We start from the raw sequence: 22,324 nt of genomic DNA on the forward strand, positions 1-22,324 counted from the left end.
ACTGAATGATCATAATACTGTGTTCATAATACTACCTCTTCTCCAGTTAAAAAAGGAAAAAATCTTTTTTCCAGGTCTTCTTTCTCTTTTGGGAGGTGTGATCTTTGTAGGGCCCATTTCTGAGCACTTTGGAGGCTTTGCCCAAGAAAATGTAGACTAGCCAGGGGCTAAGGCTCTCTTACATGCTGGCTATTGAGTATTTTCTAGCTGAAGGAAACAAAATCTAGTTTCCGGGCCACTCAACACTCAAGGCAGTAGATGGAGAGAAGAAGGCCTGCTTCAATGGCCCAGCTATCATGAGCATTCTTCAGAGAGCTTGCTTATTCTAAGTTGTCTTGGGCAGTGGAGAAGGCCCTGGGTTTGGGACCTTAATAAGTCAAGTGTATTTGTGTTCAGCTGTGAGCTTGGTTTATATTTATTATGGGCTGAAAATTGTGTTCCCCAAAAAAAGACATGTTAGAGTCCTAACTCCTAGTGACCTTATTTGGAGATAGGGTCTTTACAGAGGTAGTCAAGTTAAAGTGAGGTCATTAGGGTGAGTGCCAATCCAAAATGACTGGTGTCCTTATAAAAGGGAGTTTTGGGTACAGAGACAGACACACAAGGAAGACGACATGAAGACACAGGGCAGAGATGGTCATCTACAAGCCAAGGAGAGAGGCTTCAGAAGAACCCAACTCTGCTCACACCTTGATTTTGGACTTTTGGCTTCTGAGACTGAGAGAAAAAAACAACAACCTCCTATTGCTTAATTCACCCAATTTGTGGTACTTTGTTATGGTAGCCTTAGTAAAATTATACTTATAATACTTAAAACTATCCTGTGCTCAATTCCTCCGTCTGCATACACTGATAACAGCAACATTTCTTCTCCATTTAGGACTTAGTTGGGACACGGTTTATACATAAAGTGACATCAGGCCTTTTGCAGCTTTCCCATGCCCTGCTCCTATGCTTGTAGAAGACTGAGGAACTATATCTTCACCACCTACATTATGCCAGGAACTAACTGCTTTGTAGCCTTTTAATCATCCCATCAATATTTAAGGTTGGTATCAGTACCCACCTTGCCCAGTTTAGGAAACTGAGCCACCACAAACTGAAGTAATACAGTAAGTGGCAGGGTTAAGATTTTGGAGAAGTCAGCTCTGCCTGCCGCTGACATCTCTGCTCTTCATATACCCCTATGCTCAGTGAACAGGGTATGCTGTTTGGAAAGACATTTTCTTTAGCGTATGTACTCTCTGTGGGAGATGTTTTCAGGTCATGATAAAGAACAGGGTTTTGCCCCTACAGCTTGGAGTGGACTGTTCATGAGCATTCATTTGTCTATATCTCTGCTAGTGAAGACCCAAAGCTGGTGTGCCGTCTTTCATGTGTTCCTGGCTCAGACATTCATTGATTGATTCACATCTAGTTGAGGACTTCCTGCTGGTCACCTGTCTGGTTCCTCTGGAGAGTTGAGACTTGCCTGTAAAGAAGGGACCATCCAAAAGGAAGAGGGTATCTCTCTTGCTCACCACCCCAGTTCTTATCATTGTAAGGATACATCCAGTGTTCAGAGGCTGACAGAATCAGAGCCCACTGGGACCTCACCACTTGGAGGAAAAACTAAAGCACCCTTCAAGCACCATGCCATAAATAACTATATGTTGTTGTCCTGCTGCTCCAGGAAGCACTGTGCATATCTTGGACAACATTGTACTATGCCTGGTTCGAACCTTGTTTATGACTGGGGTGAGGCTCAGTATGGTCTTTGAAAACAAAAGTCACCATTTAATTTAACACAGCCTGTTCTTTACACTTCTGGAATTAAAGGAGGAGAAAGTCCTGCCATTAGCAAAAAGAAACCTCAGAAGGTGAATATTACATAGTTGTAGTCAACTCGGAGACTTGGAAAGATGGCAGGTGTGATAAAATGTCAACCTTTCCTTACTTGGAGTTAAATCACAACTGAATAGAAGACTGTGTGTCTGTGTTCATGTGTCTGTGTGTCTGTGTCCCCTGTGTTTGTGTGCATGTCTGCCCATGTGTGTTTTCTTTAAGCAATGGCTCTGATTCACTTGGCCTTGTCCCCAGTCACAGAGAGGGGTATCTCCTATCTGACACTATGGCTGGACTACTAGTCTTAGTGCACAGGGGCTAGGGACTGCACATCATTACCTTCACTATCACCATCCAATTGCAATATTGACAACTGCCCTGTAGGAAGCCCTGAGCAGGTGAAACCCTGTTTTATCACCTAGATGTCCTAATTGCAGTGACATGCTGAGTGATGCTGTGATTCTGCACAGCCCCAGTTGGCCAGTTCCAGTAGCCCTGAGAGAGGGGTGAGGGCTCTAACATTCCTTGCTTGTCCTTTCACGTGTCTCCTTCCCAACTCATTGCCCATGCCCTCACACTGTATGCCTTCCCCCAACTCAACTTTTCTTCTGGAAAAGAACCTTAGTAAGTGATTACTGTGAAGTTATACCTCATGGCTATGCTGGCCTGTGCTTTCCTTCCCTGTAGGTCTTCCCTGAACACAAAGGAAGAGTCTGAGGCCAGACCTGCCATTCAGCCCAGTGTGCAGGAAGATAGAGTAGGGCTTCACCTGGGGAGTTTTCAAGGCTCCTGACACTTCAGTCCCACCCAGAGATTCTATGTGACTGTGTGGGACAAGTTGGGGCATCTGATTTGCCAAAGCTGTAGGACACACGCTTTATAGACAGAGGAGCCAGTGTAGACACCAGCTAAATGGCTGGGCTGGCCTTTTCTCATCTGCAAACCAACAAGATTGTGTTGATAACACCTTCCACAAAGGATTTCTGTGATATGTAAACAAGGTAATCTTCAATTGTGGTTGTCAATCTTGGCCAGAAGAGTAAAAGCACCATGGAGAACTTTTAAGAACACTGCGGCTCAGGTCTGCCTCCCTAGGAGCCAACTCAGCTGGCTGGGTGGGTGATGGAATGGTCATGAGTGGCTTTCAAAGCTCTCTGTGTCCCTCTACCAGGCACTTGGGCTGTGACCCACTGTGGAGTGTACAAATGCTTCCTCAAGTAATTGCTGAACCCCCAACATGGGAGCATGTCAGCTGATTTGATATCTTGGGAATCCCTGTTCAGACACTAAGTACTGGCCTAGTTACCTAGTAACTAGTATTTCAATCCATTAAAGTGATTCTTTCCTAATAGCAGCTTCTCTCCTTCATCTTGAAGACTAGCCATTGGCGTACATCATCCTGTGGCTCATCCACTCATGATTTACTGATGCCTCAGTCTGCTTAGTGCTGAGGTGAACAGATTAAGGGGAGCCTGGATGACATGAGTTCATGTAGATAGAGCAGAGCATGAGGCTCTGCACACTGAAATGCCCCCCAGAGAAGGGGATGCACACCAGCTGCCTCATTACCCACTGCCAGATGCGGTTCCTGGGCCTTGCCTCCATCTCCTCTATAATAAAAAACAAAGCAAAGATGACAAAGACAGCCTCATGGGCCATGAGAGGGGCACCGTGGAGAAGTGCTTAGGAAATGGGAATGAAATGTCCTAGATAAAGTCCAAATGACAACAGCCAGAGCATCCAGTGATGGGGGATTAATTATTTTCCCTGTAGATGAGGGATTGCGTTCAGGTAGTGGCACATGAAAAGCAACCCCAGTGATCACCAGGAGAGGGAGGGGGAGGAGGTTTTCCTCTACCCACTCTGGGGCCAAACCCTATCTAATTCAAAGCAGTTTGTGATGCTGGAGGTGCTCTGCCAGTTCTTCGAGGTGGTATGGTACAGTCTGGGGGCCCAAGCCACCGACTGGCTCTGGCCGAGGCTCCCTGGGTCTCTTTCTATCTGTAAGACAGCAACTCCCAAGCTGGGAAAATAAGATGTGTTCTATTTGGGGGATGGGGGGGGATGTTGTTGAGGACATAGCCTCCACACTGCTCTCAGACCTTCTCTCTCTCTTTCCTGCACACACTATGCCAAGTGGACTGGTGAATCGACACTGGGCTGGACAAGTCCCCCAGGAACTGGAGAGCTGAATATTTATCAGTTGGATTTCTGTGGACTCAGGGCACACTGAACTCCAAAAGCACTTCCAGGACTTTCATTTTTTCCCAAATGATCTTGACACCCATGTGCCGTGGCCCTTTCTGGCCCAATGTCTACATCTGTGGTGTTTTTCCTTGCTCAGATAGTGTTTCATAGAGGCAGGTTTGGTAAAATATATTTCCGTTCTGATAAAATATATTAAAATATATTTCCATTCTAAATAAGTTGGTGCCTGTTTTGAATTAATTCCCATTATGAACAGTAATTAGGTATATATGAATCCACAAGACAGTTTTTCCTTTAGGAAGGAGGTGCTGATTCCATTTAATTCCATACAGTGGCATATATATACTGTGCACCTGAAAAATTTTCCCTGAAATCAGATTTCTACTTTCTAAAATGTAAATCAAGATTATTACCCTAAATTCTCTAGAAGTTGCTGCAGCAGTTCAGAAAACTTGAGCGTGCACAACTAGAGAATTCACTTACTTCCTCAGAATCCAGGCAGAAGCCAAGCAAAACAAGTACATGGGCCTTTCAGTCAATGTCTTGGCATTGCACACTTGGAGAGATAATAGTTGCCTCTGAGGATGGCAGTCTAGCTTCAAAGCTGCTTTGCTAGCTTTGGGACAGGGATTCATGAAATATTTTTCAGAGACTCCTCCTTTCCAGATCTCTCTCTCTCTCTTTTCTGTCTATCTCCTTCCCTTCCTCTATCCCTCCCTCTCTTTCTTTCCCCCCTCTCTGTCCTTCCCCCACCCCATTTCTTACCCCCCTATTTTCTCCCTCCCTCTCCCTCCATCTGTCTGTCTCTCTCCTTCTGTCTCTCTCTTCTCTCTGCCCACCTATGGTTCTGCCTGACCCCTCTGTATCTAGGAATCACTACTTCTATATATGGAAATCACAGCTTCCTTTCTTTGCCTTTTCTGTGTTCCTTAAAAGATTTTATAACTAATAAAGGATTTCCTTTCCTACTTGCTCCAATCACCACCTCCTTCCATTTGGAGAATTTCAACATCCTGGTGTGTGTAAGTACCTAAACTTACTGCTCTACTGAAGCAGGTAGACTTTAGTGTTTCCACCTGACTTTTCTTTGCAAAGTTAACTATAATATAATAAGAGGCCTCAGTGCTTTGGATAAAAATGGGCAGGTTTCTATTTTCAAAATTAGGCTTTGCACTTCCCCAGTAACCAATCACAGAGGTATTTGGGTGTACAAACTATTTTAAAAAATCCCTTTAGATCTTTGCTTAACAATTAATGGACTAGCTTCAATACCTACCCATCTGAACATATAAAATATCTGTGAGACTACCTTCCTAGACCTGTGGTTTTCAAAGTGTGGTCTCTAGACCTGGGAACTTATTAGGAGTATAAACTTTTGAGCCCCTCCCCAGACAGACTGAGTTAGAACCTGGGGGGTGGGCCCAGCAGTCTGTGTCTATCAACCCCTCCAAGTGAAGATTGCCATTGTTCCTGTGTTTGCAACATTAATTCCAGGTTTTTACATGTGATGTCGGGTTTAAAAGATGTGAAATGAGGGCAGCCTGGCTAGCTCAGTGGATACAGCATGCAACTCTTGATCTCAGGGTCATGAGTTCAAGCCCCACATTAGGCGTAGAGCTTACTTAAAAAAAAAAAAAGCGAAATGAACCGAAATCAGAAAACGGAAGTCTAACCCTGCTAGCCATGACCTAGTACACATCTGTAAATAGGAGCAACATCTCCACATTATAGGGATGTGGAAAAGCACAAAATGGGTCAAGTTCTTCCACAGCTTGAAACAACCATGAATAATTGCGTGCCTGGGTCTCCTTGTGCCACTAGGGGGCGCGCTAGCCTTTCCAAAGCAGTCACCCCGAAGAGACTCAGCGTTTTTGTCTTTGAGGTCTTGTCATTCTCTGTATAAACAAGTTACGTTCAAGTGTTTAGGATATAAATTACGACCATGCCGGCTGCCTTGGAAGGAATGTAAACACAGCACTGTGGTCGGAGCAAACTCTGAAACTGACTTCATAATTTATAGCAGGCCCTTGTGTAGTTCAGTATAAAAAGGGAAAAAAAAAAGCCCTATTTAACTGCAAATATGATAATGGAGACACAAAAGACATGTTTAAATCACTGATTAATTTTGGAAAATATAGAAAGGAAACTTAAGGATTAGGAAGACGGTTAAGACTTTTGAAAACAAGATGTTTTACTAATGAAACTGTCTTTGGACTTAAATTTGCTTGGAATACAAAAACCTTCTGTGTGAGATATCTACTGAGTGGTATTAAGTGCCTGGTGACTGGGAGAAAGACCTTTTAGGGCATGAGAAACAAAGGTGAGTTTTCGAAAGCAAAAGCAAAAACAAAACTAAGAGCAAAACACCAGACCCAAGTTGGGAAGGAAAATCCGCAGCTTGATCATGGGTTGAGAACCTCTCTGATACTGCTCAGATTGACTGTTACTGAAACTGCCCATGACTTTGAAGGACTGTTCAGAGGAGGGTGGGCTGACAAGAAGCAAGTCCTGCTGCCTAGTTGGCCTATTTTCTCTCTTTTTAATCCAGAGCTTTACCAGCTCTGCCTATAGCATTCATGATTGGGGAACCTTGGGACATGGAGCAAGGGAAAGGGGCTCTGAAGGAATCCCTGAAGGAGATCCCTTGTTAAAAGAAAGGGGGGAGCATAGGGGACAAGGGAGGAAGGGGAGAGATGTGTGGGGGTTGAGAGCGCTTCTGCTAAGCAGGGTTGGCCAGGCTCTGAATTGGGGGTGGGGACAGACAGCAGTCACAGAACACCTTTTTTTGAGGATGAGTACCTGCTTCTGTTACTCTCCAAAGAAATTAAAAGATCAAATGCTCACAGAACGCCCATTACCTCTCCACAGCCATCCGCCTCTGGACACTTTAGGATCTGACCACCACCCACAATAAAATGTAATCAACAAAACTGTGACTTGAAAAGGGGAAGCTGGTCCTATTCTTTGGATACCACTCCTTTCTTGCCTCCACTGAGCTCACAGGAGCCCAGGCTCAGCCCAGCCCTAGATGGTGACTTTCCACTCTGCCCCATCACTGCCTGCTAGTGGGGAAGAGCAAAGAGCAAAAGGCAAAACTCTCCTTGGCCACAGGAAAGAGAACAAAAGGGGCACGAAACTTGGTTTCCTCAAATCAGACTCTTGCTTTTCATTATCTTGCCTGGTTTTCTCTTAAGTTCCTTTTACCTTCTGGTTTTTGTTTAGCCAGAAAGAGCTAGGGTGAAGGAAAGAAAGAACAGAAGAAGTTCCTTCTTCTCTTTCTCTCCTGAGAAGACCCACAATCAGAACCTGGCCTGTGTTACTCAAGGCACAGACCCCACACCACGTCAATTATACAACTTGGAAAAAAAAAAAAAAAAAACCCCACAGTGTAGAGTTGCATTGCCGGCTGGCAGAGGAGAGAACCTGGTGATCCCAGGACACCAGTGGAGGAAATAGATCCCTAAAACAGCTATTTGTTATATATATTTTATTGAAAAAAATTTTACATCAAAATAGTTTGGCAAACTGTAAAAGTATACATAAGTGCAAATATATCCTTCTTTTAAAATACAAGCAAAGTGTGAGTATACACGAAAATCATAAAAATATCTTTAAAATATGGTGGTAGAAAACAACCTTGTAAAAAAACGTTGTATTGTCACAATACTGAAAACCACTTTCTTAAACTAGACACATTGTTTCTAAATACTTTCTTAATAATGTTCTTTGGCACCTGTATCCAAACTTAGTGTTTGGCGAAACAGAACTCTCTTACTTGGCTAGGCAACAAGATGAGGCTTTCTTGAAGTCTTGTGCTTAGCACTGCCTTTTTGAAAAGCACACAAATTTTCATAGACAAAGAAAAACACACACACACAACTTGCGTTTTTCAGACCCTGATTACGGAAGGTAATGAAGATCCCAGAGTTACATGTTTATGTTTTTCATGTGGTAACTTTTTACCATCTCTGCTAAGAAGTTGAGTTCTCAGTTGGCTCTCCCCCTCACTGGGAGCCTGCACATATTCATATGAGGGGCATTACTTTACCAGGGGCTGTCCTTCTACCAATGGTAGACAAGTATCCATGAACAGCGCTGGCCTGGGGATTCTGGCTAAGTGACTGGTGTGCTACTTACAGCTAGCGCCGTGCATATTGTGGGAGTCCACCTCAGTTACTTCTGCCCTGTGGAGGAAGAGAGCCGAGAGCGGCCTTGGCATGGCCTCCTTCCCCCCATTCACATGACACAGGGCTTAATATCCTGGCAGACGCTCTGGTGGTGGTGATGGTGATAATATGGCCCGCTTGCAGAGGGATGGAAAGAAGAAATGCCATTAAAGTTGAGGACAAAATCTTTTCTGTCGCACACTGGGGTAGAGTGATGCTGGTATCGAGGCAGTCCCACTGAAAGACGAAAGAAAAGAAAAACTCTTCACAAACAGTCTGAGGATGGGGCATATCACTTTTTAAATTTTAACTTAACTCATGCCTTATTTTGATTCAGGGTAAGAAAGGGGTTGATGTGTCCTTTTGTCTATTGTAACAAAACTGGTAGAACAAACCCAATCTCCAGAAGTTTCTCAAAGTTTCAAACTGAGTCCGAGGAGGACTCTGCCATCACTATGTTTTGTTTTGATGTTACCCGCAAAGAGCACGATCTTCCTCTCAACCGAGTTGTAGAGTGTCTGAATTCCCCTATTATTCCTGGAGTCTCACGACAGCTTTAATCGCAGGGGGAGCACCAACACGGGAACCATTTGGCCCACGCTCTCTGATGGGGTCCTTAAACGCAGGGCTCCTGGACCTTGCTGCCAAAGCCCCAGCTGCAGAGGCCAAGTCCCCTGCCCCAGAAACGCCACTGTCGCTCCCACTTCTAGTTTCAAGCCTCCTGTCTTATTTCCCAACTAAGTGGCCCAGTCAGAGTAGCAGGTCACAGCAGGGATTATTCTTTGTCCCAAAAGAAGGTGACAGAAAACAATCCCTTTGCAAGACAAAGGGCCTGGAAGGAAAGTGCAGGTCATCGTAGGTCCTGAAAGTCTCAGGCTTCCTCTAGAGAAGCCCGACTCCAGGGAGCAGATAATGTCCTTCCATAAGCGCTCAGCTGCAGACCCAGACGTCCGGCAGCGCGGGCAGCCCCTGACAGAGCTCCGGGATGGCAGAGGACCGAGACGGCTCTCAGTCCTCTCCGCTGGGGCCGCTCCTCTGCCGAGGCCCTGAGCCCGGCTGTTGGGCGCCAACCCACTGCCGACTTTTGCTTTTGCTTTCTCGGCGCCTCCTGGCCCCGGGGCGCACTGGCCCGCGGTGTCCGCAGCGCGCCGGGGCCCAGACTTCTCCCGGATCGGGTCTGTTTCCGCACCGGGCTGGATTAGACCACTTAACCCGCGTCTTTCCTAGATACCCGTGCCTTATGGCACCATAAATCACACGTTGGTGCCGGGCCGGATTCGATTTTCAAGTGCGTTAAAACCGTTTTCGCCCGCCCGCAGCGTTCGCGCCCTGCTTTCGACGCCTTGGCCTGCCAGCATCCCAGGGCTTACGGAGCCACCAGGCTAAGTGGTCCCTGACTTGGGCTACGTTTGTTGCCCGGTAACATCTATTGTCGCCAACGGCGCGCCGCACTGCTCTCGTAAAGGAGCAATAGGTCCTTGCGCTCCGGTGTGTGCGTGTTGCTCTCTACACACAGGTGCCTTCACCCATCGCGTTACAGCACTTCTCGGTGCCACTTCTATGATCTCAAAATAGCGGGACCCAGAGCTAAAGTCATACCTTAAGACCGAAGGCCGTCGTCAGCTCTTTGATGTGATCAGTGAGGGATAAAAGCCCTAGCTCCATCTTGAAAGGCTCACAGTACTTAACGAGGACTGCGGGGTCTCCCTGAGCACGCGGGCCTTGGCCTCCCTGTCTGGAGTGGGACCGCGGCCCCCGGTGGGTGTGCTGTGTGTGTGTGTGTGTGTGTGTGCGCGCGCGTGTGCGTCTGCTGGGGGAGACCTTCTTGGCCCACAGTCTCTGCCCTGCTGGGCCTCCCGGCTCCTCGCTGGGCCCTAGTCTCTCGGTGGCCCGCGGCCCCGCGGGCGGCGCACTGCTAACCAGGCGTCCTCGAACCCAGCCTGCTCCTGCTGAGCCCCTACCTCCTGTCGACTGGAGGTTGCCAACTAGGGCGGGGGGGGGGGGGGCGGACAGAAGAAAGGGACCGGACCCAGAAGACAAGGGAAGGAGCAAAGCGTCCCGGTAGGCTTTGGCCCAATCCATGGCCTCCCCAGCATCCCTAAGCTGTGCCCAAAGGTCGTGCAAGACTCTCTGGGAAGGTCGCTGCGGGAGGCCGGCGTGCTTTGGTTCCGCCGTTTTCGTTCTCCAAGTGTCCTGTTTCCGGATCCCCGAATTTCTGGGACCTGTGCGTGTGCCCCGATGTACTGGGTGGGGCGAAGGTGGTCTCAAAGAAGAATCATAAGCCTCTTTCTTTTGAGTTCTTTTGTTTTTAATTTTTAGTGTAGTCTCACTGCAGCTGCGAAACCTCGGAATCTGGGTTTAAAGTGAGTAGAGCCTGTGTGGAGAGGGAGAACAGGGAAAGCAAGGAGGGCAACGGGCAGGGCGGGAGAGGAGAAGTGGGCAGGAGAGTGGGGGAGTGGGCGCCGGCCTGGGGTGAGCAGTGATTGACAGCCAGTCCCAGGGGATTAAAAAAAGAGAGAGAGAGAGGGAAAGGTCGTCTGTATTGGTTACTTGTTGAAATTCCCATAAAAATTGAACAAGACTCTGCTCTCAGTGGGTTAAGTCAGGCTAAAATCCTCTCCCGTGTGGTCCTGCCGAGACTGTCTTTGTTTAGTTAACCTCTGAGACCCGCATTTAAAAGGCCTATTTGGGAAATTTCACCATCCAGGGAACCATCTTTTTGCCCATTTCTGGGCTTTCCGTGTCCCTTGAAGCTCTTGTGGTACACTGATTCACAAACATGTATATGTATGCATCATCCTGTGACATATTTTCTAAATGGGGGGAAAGGTAAGTGTGAGCTAGAGCACCATTTGATGGTCAAATTAGCCTGATTTTAATCCACAGGCTGTGGATGCTTCAGAGGGGTTAGTTAATGTGAGAGAGTTTATCTCCACTGTCCCCATAAATATAGCTAAATATTCAAATTACCTCCTCCACCCCATCTCTCCCCCTCCTACCTTTCATCGCCTTTGGCAAGTCAGTAAATTTTCATAATCTTCAACCAACATAATTTACACCAGCAACACAAGTGAAGTCCAAGAGGCAAATATTTCTTGGGGGGGGGCACAATGTGGGCCTCAGATCCTTCTGACCTAGGAAAGACTGGCCTCACCAAGGTTGGTGCTCCGTGTTGGGAGGTAAGGGGCTCCTCAACAGGCTGTTGCCCCTCCCCACTAGAAACACCTCCCTTCTGTGAAAGATCCTGCCCCCCCCTCGCTTTCTTCTCTGCCCTTCCCTCATTTCCCCTCCTCTCGACTCCTGCCCAGTTGCAACCCCTCCCCACCCACACCCTCAAGATACAGAACATCTCCCTTTCTGACGTTTACTTTGGGAGGAAAGCACAGCAAAACAAACTAAACACAGTCACACACAAAGGGAAGCAGATACAGCTCTTTGGCCAGGCTCCCCCAAGAACATTCTGTCTCTCTAAGCTAAGTCGGTCCTGAGACTTGAGACCTGCAGTCCATAGGGTCACCCAGAGACGCTAGGGAGGCAGGCGACTTTGCACCATCCTCTTGGCAGCGCAAATTCTGGAGGCCCAGCTCTTGGCCAAAGCTATGAGAGAAGGCAGTATGACCTCAATCTCTCCCCCTGATGGATAAGGTTCCCGTTCCCCTCAGCACCCGCTCCTCCCAGTGCCTTCAGACCCCTAGGTTTCGGCGACTCCCTGGAAGTTGCAGTAGCCTGGGAGCCCGAAAGCTTAGATAGAGGCGACGCCGCCAGCGGGCCGCTACCGGCTCACTGCGTTACCTGAGAGGTCCTCGCGGGCGTTCTGGTGCAGGTAGCTCTGCTCCAGCGAGTAGGAGGACATGCTCGAATGCAGGCCTGCAGAGGCCGCGGGGTTGCTGCTGGGAGTCAGGGAGGGCGGCTGCTTGAGGTAAGGCGAGGCGCCGGGCGAGCTCCAGTGCGCCGCAGGGCTCGTGTAGGGAGAGTGGCACTCGATGGCGCTTGCCATTGCTGGGGACGAGGGCACTGGGCTGCTGCTGCTGTCCGGGCCGTAGTCCCCTCCGCCGCCACCCCCAGCCGCGCCGACGCCCCCAGGCCCGGCGGGCACAGGGCAACTGGCCATGTAGGTGGAGCCCGGGTTGGGCGACATATGCGGGACGTGGTGGTGATGGTGGTGGTGCGGGTGCGCGTGGCTCGGGGCGCCTGTGCTTGCGTCATAGCCCGCGGGCATCATGTCGAGGCCGCCGTAGCCACCCTGCCCGTGGCAACCGAGCGGCGCCGATGGGGGCGCCTGGAAGTCGAAGCCCTGCGGCAACAGTGAGGCCCCAAAGCCCAAGCCGCTCACTACACGGTGGTACATGGGCTTGAGCGCCTGGCATTTCCGCCTGAAGCCGCGCGGCCGGCGGCGGAACGAGCCTTCCTCGAACATGAACTCACTGGCTGGGTCGATGGTCCAGTAGTGACCCTTGCCGGGTCGCCCGAGGCCCTTGGGCAGCTTGATGAAACACTCGTTGAGAGAGAGATTGTGGCGCACGGAGTTCTTCCAGCCCTGGTAGGCGCCGCGGAAGAAGGGAAAGCGCGCCTGCAGGAACTGGTAGATCTCGCTGAGTGTCAGGCGCTTGCTGGGCGAGCTCTGTATGGCCATGACGATGAGCGCGATGTACGAGTAGGGAGGCTTCTCTGGCCGCCGCAGCCCCGAGCTCGCCTTCTTGGCGCCCCCGCTCCCCGCGCTCGCGCCGCCGCCGCCGCCGCCCGCGTTCTTGCAGGCTGCCGAGGAGGCGCTGGCCGAGTTGGAGGCGGAGGAGGAGGAGGCACAGGAGGCGGAGGACGACGACGAAGACGACGAGGTGGTCTCCAGAGCGGCGGCGGCGGGCGGCGGGCTCATCAAGGCGGCCTGGAGCGCGCCGGGGGCCGGGCTGCACGCGCGGCGGAGCGGGGCCGGCGGCGGGCGCGGCGGGGGCGGCGGCGGCCCGCCCTCGGTGGTCATCTGGGACCCGTGAGCCAGGCCGGGCCGCGGGGGCGGGCCCGGGGCCGGGAGTGGAGGCGCCGGAACGGGGTCGGCCCAGAAGCCCGGCGAGCGCCCTAGACCGCCGCTCGGGCTGCAGCGGTGGCCACTGCGAGCCAGAGCTTCGGCGTTGCCTCCCTCAGCTCCGCTGGGGCTTCTGGCGGCGGCGGCGGCGGCGGCGGGCCGGAGGCAACGCCCGGCGCATCCCTCCCCGGAGCCTCGGGCCCTTGTCTTGCGCAACGGCCTCCGGTCCCGAGGAACCAAAGCGGCCCGGCGCAGGGCAGCTGCGCCCGCGAGCTGGGACCGCGGCAGGGACCTCGGGGACGAGCCCGACGTCTCCCTTCAGGAGCGCTCCTCGCTCTGTCTCTCAGACTTCCTCCCTCCCGCGCCCTCCCCCCGGCCGCCCTCCCTCCCTCGCTCCGTCCCTCCACCCCCACCCCGCCCTGCCCCCTCCACTCTCCGCGCCGCCTTGGGGAGGGAGCGCTCGGCCTCAATGCTCACTCCTCCCCCCTCCCAACCTGGCTGCAGTCTCCAGCTCTTATCTTGCTCCCCTCTCTCCAGGGTTCTCCTCGGCCTTTTAATTCTTCTCTCGGCCACTTTCCCTCTCACCTACCCACCCTCTTTCAAACTGAGGGACTACAGACTCATTCACATTTTGCTAGGACGATCCCCATCCCCAGCAAAACTCGACCACCTATAACTTTATGAAATCTTCTTTCTCGTTGCCCCTTACAGCACCCCTGCCTCTCATCCCCAAAACCAGCCAACCCCTCAGAGCGGACCCACCCATGCTTCTCCTCTCCGTTCTCCTCCCCCTTTCCCTCTGCTCTCTCCTCCGCCCTCCTCTCCCTCCATTCACCCCCACCCGGTCTTCATCCCCCTCCTCATATCCCTCCCACCTCCCCCTTTTCTCCTCCCCCTCCTCCTTCCTCCTTCTCCTCCTCCTCCTCATCCTCCTCCTGTCTCATCCTGGGCCGAATGGTGCGGCCGCTCGTGCTGGTGCTGCCCTCGCCGCCCGCCGGGAGCCTCCTTAGCTGCCTTCCCCCTGTGCCCGCACTGACACCATCTGTCAACTTCATTTAGACATTGCAGCCCTCACCACACGCCAGGGTGTCACACGCCCAAAGGTAAAGTTCCATCCTCTCTCTTTCTGACAGGGCCTGTAAGCTCCGCAACAGTTGCTTAGCAGAGGGCGAGAAGCTGGGGCGCCGCAGAGACTCCCTCCCCGCCCCCCTGTGCCTCCCCCCCCCCCCCGCGTTACTGCGGAGGAGCAATCCTGGAGCAGTTTCAGAACTTTAAGCAGAGAGGTATAGACAGAGAAAAAAACCAAAGTTTAGAGACTCTGGAAACCCAGTCGAATAGGATTCATGTTTGCGTTTGTTTCCACTTCCTTTCCTTTTTCCATCTGATGTTTTGAAAGAAAGGAAAAGAAAAAAAAGGAAAGAAAGAAAAAATGCAGAAAGAAGGCTGACACTGAGTGAGATAAGTAAGATAGCTGTATTTATATTCAGTCCTGAAGGGGTAACTGTCTCTAGATTTACAATCCTTAGTCTCAATGCTGTCCACCAAAAAACTGTGCCATCTTGAAACTACCTTATGTAGGAGAACACTCCACCCCAGTGTGGCCAATTCTTCTCTAAGTAAGAGTCAGGCTGGGAGAGAGGATGTGCCCTCGGGAGGAATCACTTCCAATGAGACCCGACAGTTAGTTATTGGATTACACGTGCAAGGAAATGTAGTCTGACCAGGGACAGGGGCTGGAAGTGGGAGGAGGAGAGCCGGAGGCCTGGGAGCTGGCCTGGCCACACAAGGACTGATGGGGGAGGCCCAGAAGGGAGGTGCTGCAGACCAGAGGACAAAATGGGAGGCTGGGCTGGGCACCCCTCTATGTCTACTCCAAAGGGACTAAGGTGCAAGTATGTGTGCTGGGGAGCCTGGGGGGGGGGGGGTAGGACAAGAGAATCTGAGATTGGTCCGGGATCCAGAGAAAGGCCAGCTGCCAAAAGCCTTGGAACAGAACCGAGGCAGTGGGGTGGCACTAGCTATCTGTGCCCCTGGAGATACTGAATAGAGAATCTGCTCCTGACTGAGTGTGCTGGTGGGGCTGTAGAAGCTGAGGAGAGGGAGGAGTGGGAGGGGGGAAGCTGGGGGCTGGGCTGGGGCTGGCCCCAGACAGTGACCTGAAGTTGAGTGGAAGCAGGCTTTTTCCATCAAACCCTGCCTGGATACCACACACAGAGACCGAGTGTCAGTTTACTGCCCTGAGCCGGGCTCCTTTTCCCTAAGCTCCACAGTAATTAGACAAAGAAAACCTAAATTAGCTGAACAGGCGTCGACAGCTTCCTCCAGAGCACCCCTGGTACCTACATGGGAATGTGTCCGAAAATGGCTTGATTGTAGCCGAGAGTCAGCTAAGAAAACACGGCTAAAATGAACTCAGTTTACCGCTCATTTCCAATAGAAAAAAGAAACAAGTCAGTCTTTTCCGGATGGGATGTTTTGATTGAGTTGGGGTAGGGGTTTTGCAGTTGTTTCTACTTCTAAGAATTTCTTTCTGAGTGACTTGGGAGCATATTTTGGGGATGGATACCCATTTATTCATGGTATTTTTTCTCTTACCCCCCTTTGTCATTTTACATGGAATAATTTAAATGTAAGTAAGTATACATGGTAGGCTCACTACATCAATGCTTTAAATGTCTGAAAAATAATCAGATATAACAGAAACTGGAGTGAGGAGGACACATAGTATCTAAAAGGAATCCCACTGACATAGCCTTCAGTGTGTGTGTGTGTGTGTGTGTGTGTGTGTGTGTGTGTGTGTGTTTAGTGGGAAGAGAATTGGCCCAGATGGAAACATAAGGAAAAGGAAGGCAATCATCTTATTTGTAGGTGGGGGTGATGGACAATAGATTTTTGGAAAATTCAGCAAGCAAGTCAATATCACTGTTGCTGAACCCTCTCTGACTGTCCACACCTAGGAATTCTATGTACATTGGATCTCAGACCCTAAAAGGTTTTAGGACCCAGAGACTGAAGAATAAAAACCACCTACCCTAAAATCCAAGCAGGCTAAAATAGCAGGGATTTTTAAAGGCTCCTTTCCTATCCAATCCAAGTGACAATGGTATCCATTTTACTTAAACTCTTCAAACTTGCAAGAAATACCACTTAGACTTTGCTGAGTGTTACAGGAGGCTAGACAGGTCTTAGAAAGACTGTAGGCATTGTAGTTACAGTTCCAGCCAGGAGCAGCTCAGCTGTCTTGAAGCCTTTTTCTCTCTCCGGGGATCTAAATACTACTCTGCACTCCACAAAAAATATGGAGGTTGGTGACCTTAGTTATCTGAGCAGGAAGAGGCTTTTCTCTGAAATTCTTTCTTGGAGACCCCACTTTTGCCTATGGAAACTTCCCCTGACAGGGACCCCCAAGTCAAGAAATACTAACCCCCGAATTTGTTCATTACAGACTTCACAGGTAGAAGCTTTTCCACTCACATCATGTCACCACCACCTGACCTAGGTACAGTTATCTCCCCTTAGCCATAAAGAGACTGGGGTTCAGAAAGATCAGATGACTCACTGCAAGTCACACCTGGGGAAATAACAAAGCTGGCCTATGGGGGGGGTCTGGGATCCCAATCCAGTGCTGCTTCCACACATTGCAGTGAAACCTCTCAACTTTGTTTTAATTACTGATTTATACAGATCTCCTGGGTAAGAATGCATGCAGTAACAAGTCATGTCAAATTCTTTATCCCTGGCAAGAATATCTGAATTTCTGTTTAGCAGACAGTTTAAGAGGAAAGTTGTCTCTGCAACATATCCTTGCTTAGGACAGTTCCCTCTCTCCGAAGTCCTTTCTTATGGTGGTGAGCTCTTCCTTACTTCCATTGCCTTATAAACAACAAAAATCTAGATTTATTTTTTCTTACTGGAAGGAAAGGTATTATGGTTCGTTAAAATGAATATAGATGAGCCCAGGCTGCTCCTTGCTTAACCAGAAATACAGGGCGTCGAGTGCAACCGCCCTCTGTCCATCCTCCGTGCTCTGACCCTCTTTGGTTGACTGTGTCCGCCTGGGCTGCGGGTTCCTTTCCCGCTCCAAACCCCAAGGCCCCCCCCCCCCCCCCCCCCCCCCCCCGCCTGCTCCTGCGCTGGGGAATGTAAACTTCGGGAAGCTTGGGTTTCTCCGATTTTGTTTTGTAATCGGCGTTTCATTCTAGGAAATCTCTTCATTATTGCGGTTTAAATTTTATGTTCTTAGCATACTTCCTCTGCTTCGTGGGTTTTACATGAAATGGCTTAGACTAAACCAGTTACCCACCGGAGAGACGCATCCGCACCGACACTGTTTACCGCCATCCAAGACCTCTCCTCCTCGGGACACTCTAGCTCTGCTTGCCCCTCCCTTCCTTCCGTCAGCCCGGCCGGAGCAAAGCCTCTTCCCAAATCGGCCTGTAACTGACCACTGTATTCACCCTGTGTTTTGGTACAAAGTTAATGTGTGTAGAGGATTCTCTAGCTCCTGCGAGGCCTTTGTAGATGGGGACGGTGGGAACTCAATGCTGAGGCGCAGGGAGTGTCAGCTTGTTTGAGGAAACCAAGGAAGACCAGGAGCCTGCACGACGCAGAGGCCCCCCTAGAAATTTTAATTTATAGTAGAAAATCTGGCCAGGAGGCCAGGAGGCCAGGAGAAGGCACTCAGGAGAGGGGAACTTGGCAAGGAGGGTTAATGGTGGGAATTTTACACCCTTCTCAGTGTCTGCTCTTCTTCCTCAGTCCAGAAACCCCCAGACCTCCGGGCTTGACTGAACACCAGCCACCCAATTCCAAATGTTTATTTGGATAGATTCTTCCGCTCTCCAAACGCCTGTCCCGGGCAGGGCTTTTAATAGCCACCTTCCTGAGAGATCTGCGGAAAGCCCCCATCTCCTGGGCCTGGAGGTAGACCTGATTTGATACCTGGCTTGGCCTAGTCTGAGGTGCTTGAGGAGGAAGTAAAAAGGGGTCCAATCTTCCAGAGCCCCATATGGCGACTGCACCTCTTCCTGTCTCCACACTTCTCAGATTTCGAGGCCCTAGAGCCCTTCAGTTGGGAGACACAACTTTGGTATACTTCCAGGAAGAGGACCCATCTGCCCTCAGGCCCTGACCCGGGTGCCAGCGCATTGGTACCAGGCAGGGCACCTTGAGAGCTCAAGCGGACCAGTGGACCACCCTTAGGCTTCTTCCACCGCCTACTGAGTTTATGGGTGGGGCTTGAGAAGAAGGTTTCCATCGTAGGCATTGCCATTCCTCCTAAAAGGCAGCTCTGATGCCTGCAGCAACAAGAGAAAAGGGGCAGTGCTGGGAAAGACACAGTCGGTGCGCCCCTCCGACGGGGCAGGAATGAGAGGACTCCCAGCAGCGAAGGAAAATTAGAGAAGCCTGTCCCATACATTCCCAGTGTTGGGAGAAAAAAAGGCAGAAGCAAGTGTGGGTGCTGGTGCCCCTCAGCACGGAAATTTTGCATCCACTTGTGCTGCTGTGAGGGAAGTCCCCATTGATGAAACAAACCAGTGAAGCCAGGGCCTCTCAGGATATTTTGAGCTCGGCATTACTTCTGCGCCCACCTTGCTGTGCCTCCAGCCGCGGGGCCCGCGCGCCCCTTACTCTGTGGCACCACGCTTTTGAGGCGCCCCTCGCCCACTGCTTCTGCCTGTCTAACCAGGCTCAGGAGGAAGGTGGCTGGGCCCCACGCGCTCAGCGCACAGCCAGCCGGGAGGGACAGGACCACCTGGGAGGCGCCCTTGGGTCCGGAGAGGTTAGCCTCAGGCACTGAACGAGGGAGGACGCTCGCGGTGGGCTGCGGAATTCATCAGCCAAACGCGTCCGGAGGTTGCGAGGATTTGTCTCCAACGCCCCCCGACGTAGGAGCTTCGCCGGCCCGCTGTGGGGCGGCAGGTCGGGAGGCGCCCTGGAGGTCCCAACTCAGCCGTGGTCGGTTTTTCTTCACGTGTTTGACTTGTCTCGTCTCCCTTTGCCCTCCCCTCCCCCCAAATAAATAAATATCTCCAAGGGCAGCGAACTCCGCGGGCGCCGGGCCCTGCGCGCCGCGCCGCGATGGATGAACTTCCTGGAGCATCAAAACTCCCCTCCTGTCCTCCCTGCTGAGCTCAGGATATGGGGCGCGCTTGCTTCTCTTCAGAAAAGGAAACGTAGCTCTTCCAAAAATATAAATCAGCGCTGACGTCCAAATATTTCTTTTGTCCTCCAGCATCCTCTGTGGGAATAAATAAAACGTGCTCGGCGCCCAGAGCCTGACTCGGGACCTCAGGCGCCCAGACGCCGCCTTGGAGGAGCTGCCTTTCGGGAGCCCTTCTTGTCATCCATCCCCCATTACTCTCCTCCCTGCCCCCAGACCCCGATCTGGCAGTGGATCCCTGTTTTGGGATGCGGCCTGACCCTTGGTCGTGGAATGAGGACAGCTCGTTGGTAGACCCTGGGGCGCAAAGGACGAAAGGCCCGCAAGGCCAGCACCGGGGGAAGCCAGCGCTCGCCAGTGCTAGGACGGAAGAAGAGACCGGGAAAACACCGGAGACCGTGGCTCTCTGAGAAAGCTGAGGCCTCCTATCCTAGACGAAGCCCCAGAGCTGCCTCTCTAAGCTGGCCTTGCTTTTGAGATTTCCAGTCTTCCCAGGGAGCTAGCAGTCGCCCGTTTCCCTATCGGCATTCAGTAGTCCATGTCTGCGGCCTACACGACCCTGCGTGGGGCATCTCTGAAGGCTGTTGCCCATGAGAAGGAAGGGGGCTTTTCAGCGTCAGAGGCTACCTCATTTCCTTGGCTTGGTTCTAGGTGTTGATCCCATGAAAGCCAAGGGATGGCTTGAGCCAGATCATCCTTACTCCCCACCCTAAATCTCCCTCCTCCAATTTGAGAGAGATGGACAGATTTTGTTTGGGGCTTCGAAAAGAAATCTATAGAAACAGAAGACTCCTAGTGCATCAAGACGGACTGATGTTGGCTCTGGAACCTCCACTTCCTGCTCTCTTGACACCCTGGTGTTGAGAGTCCACCAGCCTTTCGGCTGTCACCCCTCCCTACCCCCAATGAGTCACCCTGCGGCATCCTTGCGGTGAAGCCCAAAAGGGTTCCGTGGCTGAAGGATCCTGGCAAGGAGTCTCCACCTGCCTGGGGCCCATTTGCCCTCTCTCACTCCCTCATACCCTTCCCCTTGGCCGCAAATATTCTTTTCCAGGCCTGGTTCCTCCAGGCCGGGAGGTGGGGGCCGTTTTCCAGCTCCCCCTTCCCCTCTCCAGGGGGGTCTTTATTGATGAGCTGCCTGGAAAAACCCCCGCCCAAAACGTCCCAGAAGGGTTTAGACAATCCATCACCCACCACTTCAAGAATGCTTCCTCCCTTTCAAACACAATCCTCGCACACCAGGCGGGCTGCGGTGGGGAGGGGCGCGCACTTGAAAAGAAAGCAGCTATATAATCAACGTCAAACCATCCCGCAACCTTTCGGAAACAGGGACTCAGGCCAAAAATCTCTCCAAATGATTTACGCGGCCCTCGTCGCCCTCCCCTCCATCCTCTGCTTTGACTCTCCCCTGTGCTTGCCGTCGCGCGGCCGGCACGGCAAACGCATATCCCTACTCTGCATTGAACATCAACACTAAAAGCTTTTCCGTGGCCGTAGTTTGCATTTTAGGAGAAAGCGTTTTTCGTCTTGGGGATCAAGGGGACATACTTTGGGGCCTGGTCAGAGTGCCCTTGCTGGTGGGGAGGAGTGAACTGGGAAGGCTGGGCATGGATTTGTGGAGTCGTCAAATGAGTGTCACCTTCCCCCCCTCCAAAAATCCTTGGATTTTGCGGTGTTGCGGGCTGCGCCTCCCCTTTTCTTGGGTGCAATTGGAGGAAAAGCAGGAGTTCTTTTCATTTCCGCTGGGTGGCGCCAGGCTCTCGGGAATCGTGGTCAGAGAGGCTACCCTGCGCTCCTCCAAAGGCGCAGCTCCCTCTCCCTCACCTGCCCAAGGTTTCTGACGCAGCCACTGAGGTCCAGGCTCCCCGCAGCCGCGTGTCCCAGACCCTAGGTTCCTTCAAAAATTATCGTCTGCCTAGTACTGGGTTGACCATCTTAGGGCACCTTTCCTACCCCCGCATGCCGTTAACATTTAAAGAAGAAAATAAGTTACGTACTTGGCACTGCTCTGTCGAAGTGCGCTCTCCGTGGCAATCATGCTTACGCCATGCTGAAGAAATTCAGGATTCAGTGCAGCTGTTTTGGTTTCTTGAAGCAAGGGGCAGAAGGCTGGGTCTTCATTTGTAAGTTACATACCCGGAGCTCCTGGCGTTTTCCTGACATCTAGTAGAAAAGAGACAGACCACCGAATGTTTGGTGAAGCCAGTTCCAGTCCGCTGTTCAGCAAGGTATCCTGGAGAAGGCACTTTCTTCTGCCTTAGCGTTCTCATCCGTGAAGAGGTTCCAAGAACTCTTTCTCCTCTTCTGGGTCTACAGTGACAGTAATACGACTTTTTGCTTTTATTATTTCTCATTCCTTTTGGCTGAAGAAAGCCAGGCAGCTTCCTAAATTTATGCTGGTGAAAGTCTACGAGATAAGGGGAACTTTGGAGGTCCTGTTGGGGAAGGCTGAATACAAAAGACAGGCGATCAATAGGTAGGAGTGAACTGGGATTCCAGAAAGCCAAGGGAACTAGATTTCGGACCTGAGCCGAAGATGTCAACCACTGGTCTTCCTCTGCAACATGGTATCATAAGGAACTGGTTTTTTCTACTGCAACTGACTTTTATTTTCAAAATTCTAAAAATTAGATTTATATACAATAAAGCACACTTATTTACATGAAAAATTGAGATTTTATTTTTCTTTTTACACTTTTATTTAAAATGAAAAGGCTCATAGTACCCAGAAGTAGAGAGGGTATACAATAAGCTCTCTCTTCAATACCCATCACCTAGATATAACAATTATGAAGATTTTGCCACACTTGCTCCATTTTTCTTTTCTATTTTCATTTTGCTGAAATATTTTAGGGCAAATCCATACATCATGTTTTAAAAGTGCACCTTATTACTCCTAAACACACCCACCAGTTCTAGCTCTTTCATACCTAAAATTATATTTTG

At 50.9% G+C, this 22,324-nt stretch overlaps 1 protein-coding gene and 1 long non-coding RNA gene across 2 annotated transcripts; one reads left to right on the top strand and one right to left on the bottom strand.

Moving 5' to 3' along the window:
* Positions 1–7,504: 7,504 nt before the first annotated feature.
* On the bottom strand, positions 7,505–13,570 carry FOXF2 (forkhead box F2). The gene is made up of 2 exons (XM_023253731.2): positions 11,991–13,570; positions 7,505–8,435 (listed from the first exon to the last, which is right to left on the bottom strand). Exons 1-2 carry the CDS (start codon positions 13,171–13,173, stop codon positions 8,269–8,271), a joined length of 1,350 nt encoding a protein of 449 aa, XP_023109499.1. The 5' UTR covers positions 13,174–13,570; the 3' UTR covers positions 7,505–8,268.
* A 66-nt stretch (positions 13,571–13,636) lies between these two features.
* LOC109499607 lies at positions 13,637–22,047 on the top strand. The gene is made up of 2 exons (XR_002156950.2): positions 13,637–14,318; positions 17,979–22,047. It is a non-coding gene; the product is annotated as an uncharacterized LOC109499607 (long non-coding RNA).
* The last annotated feature ends 277 nt before the right edge of the window (positions 22,048–22,324 follow it).

The sequence above is a fragment of the Felis catus genome, chromosome B2, assembly GCF_018350175.1.
Source record: "Felis catus isolate Fca126 chromosome B2, F.catus_Fca126_mat1.0, whole genome shotgun sequence".
NCBI lineage: Eukaryota > Metazoa > Chordata > Mammalia > Carnivora > Felidae > Felis > Felis catus.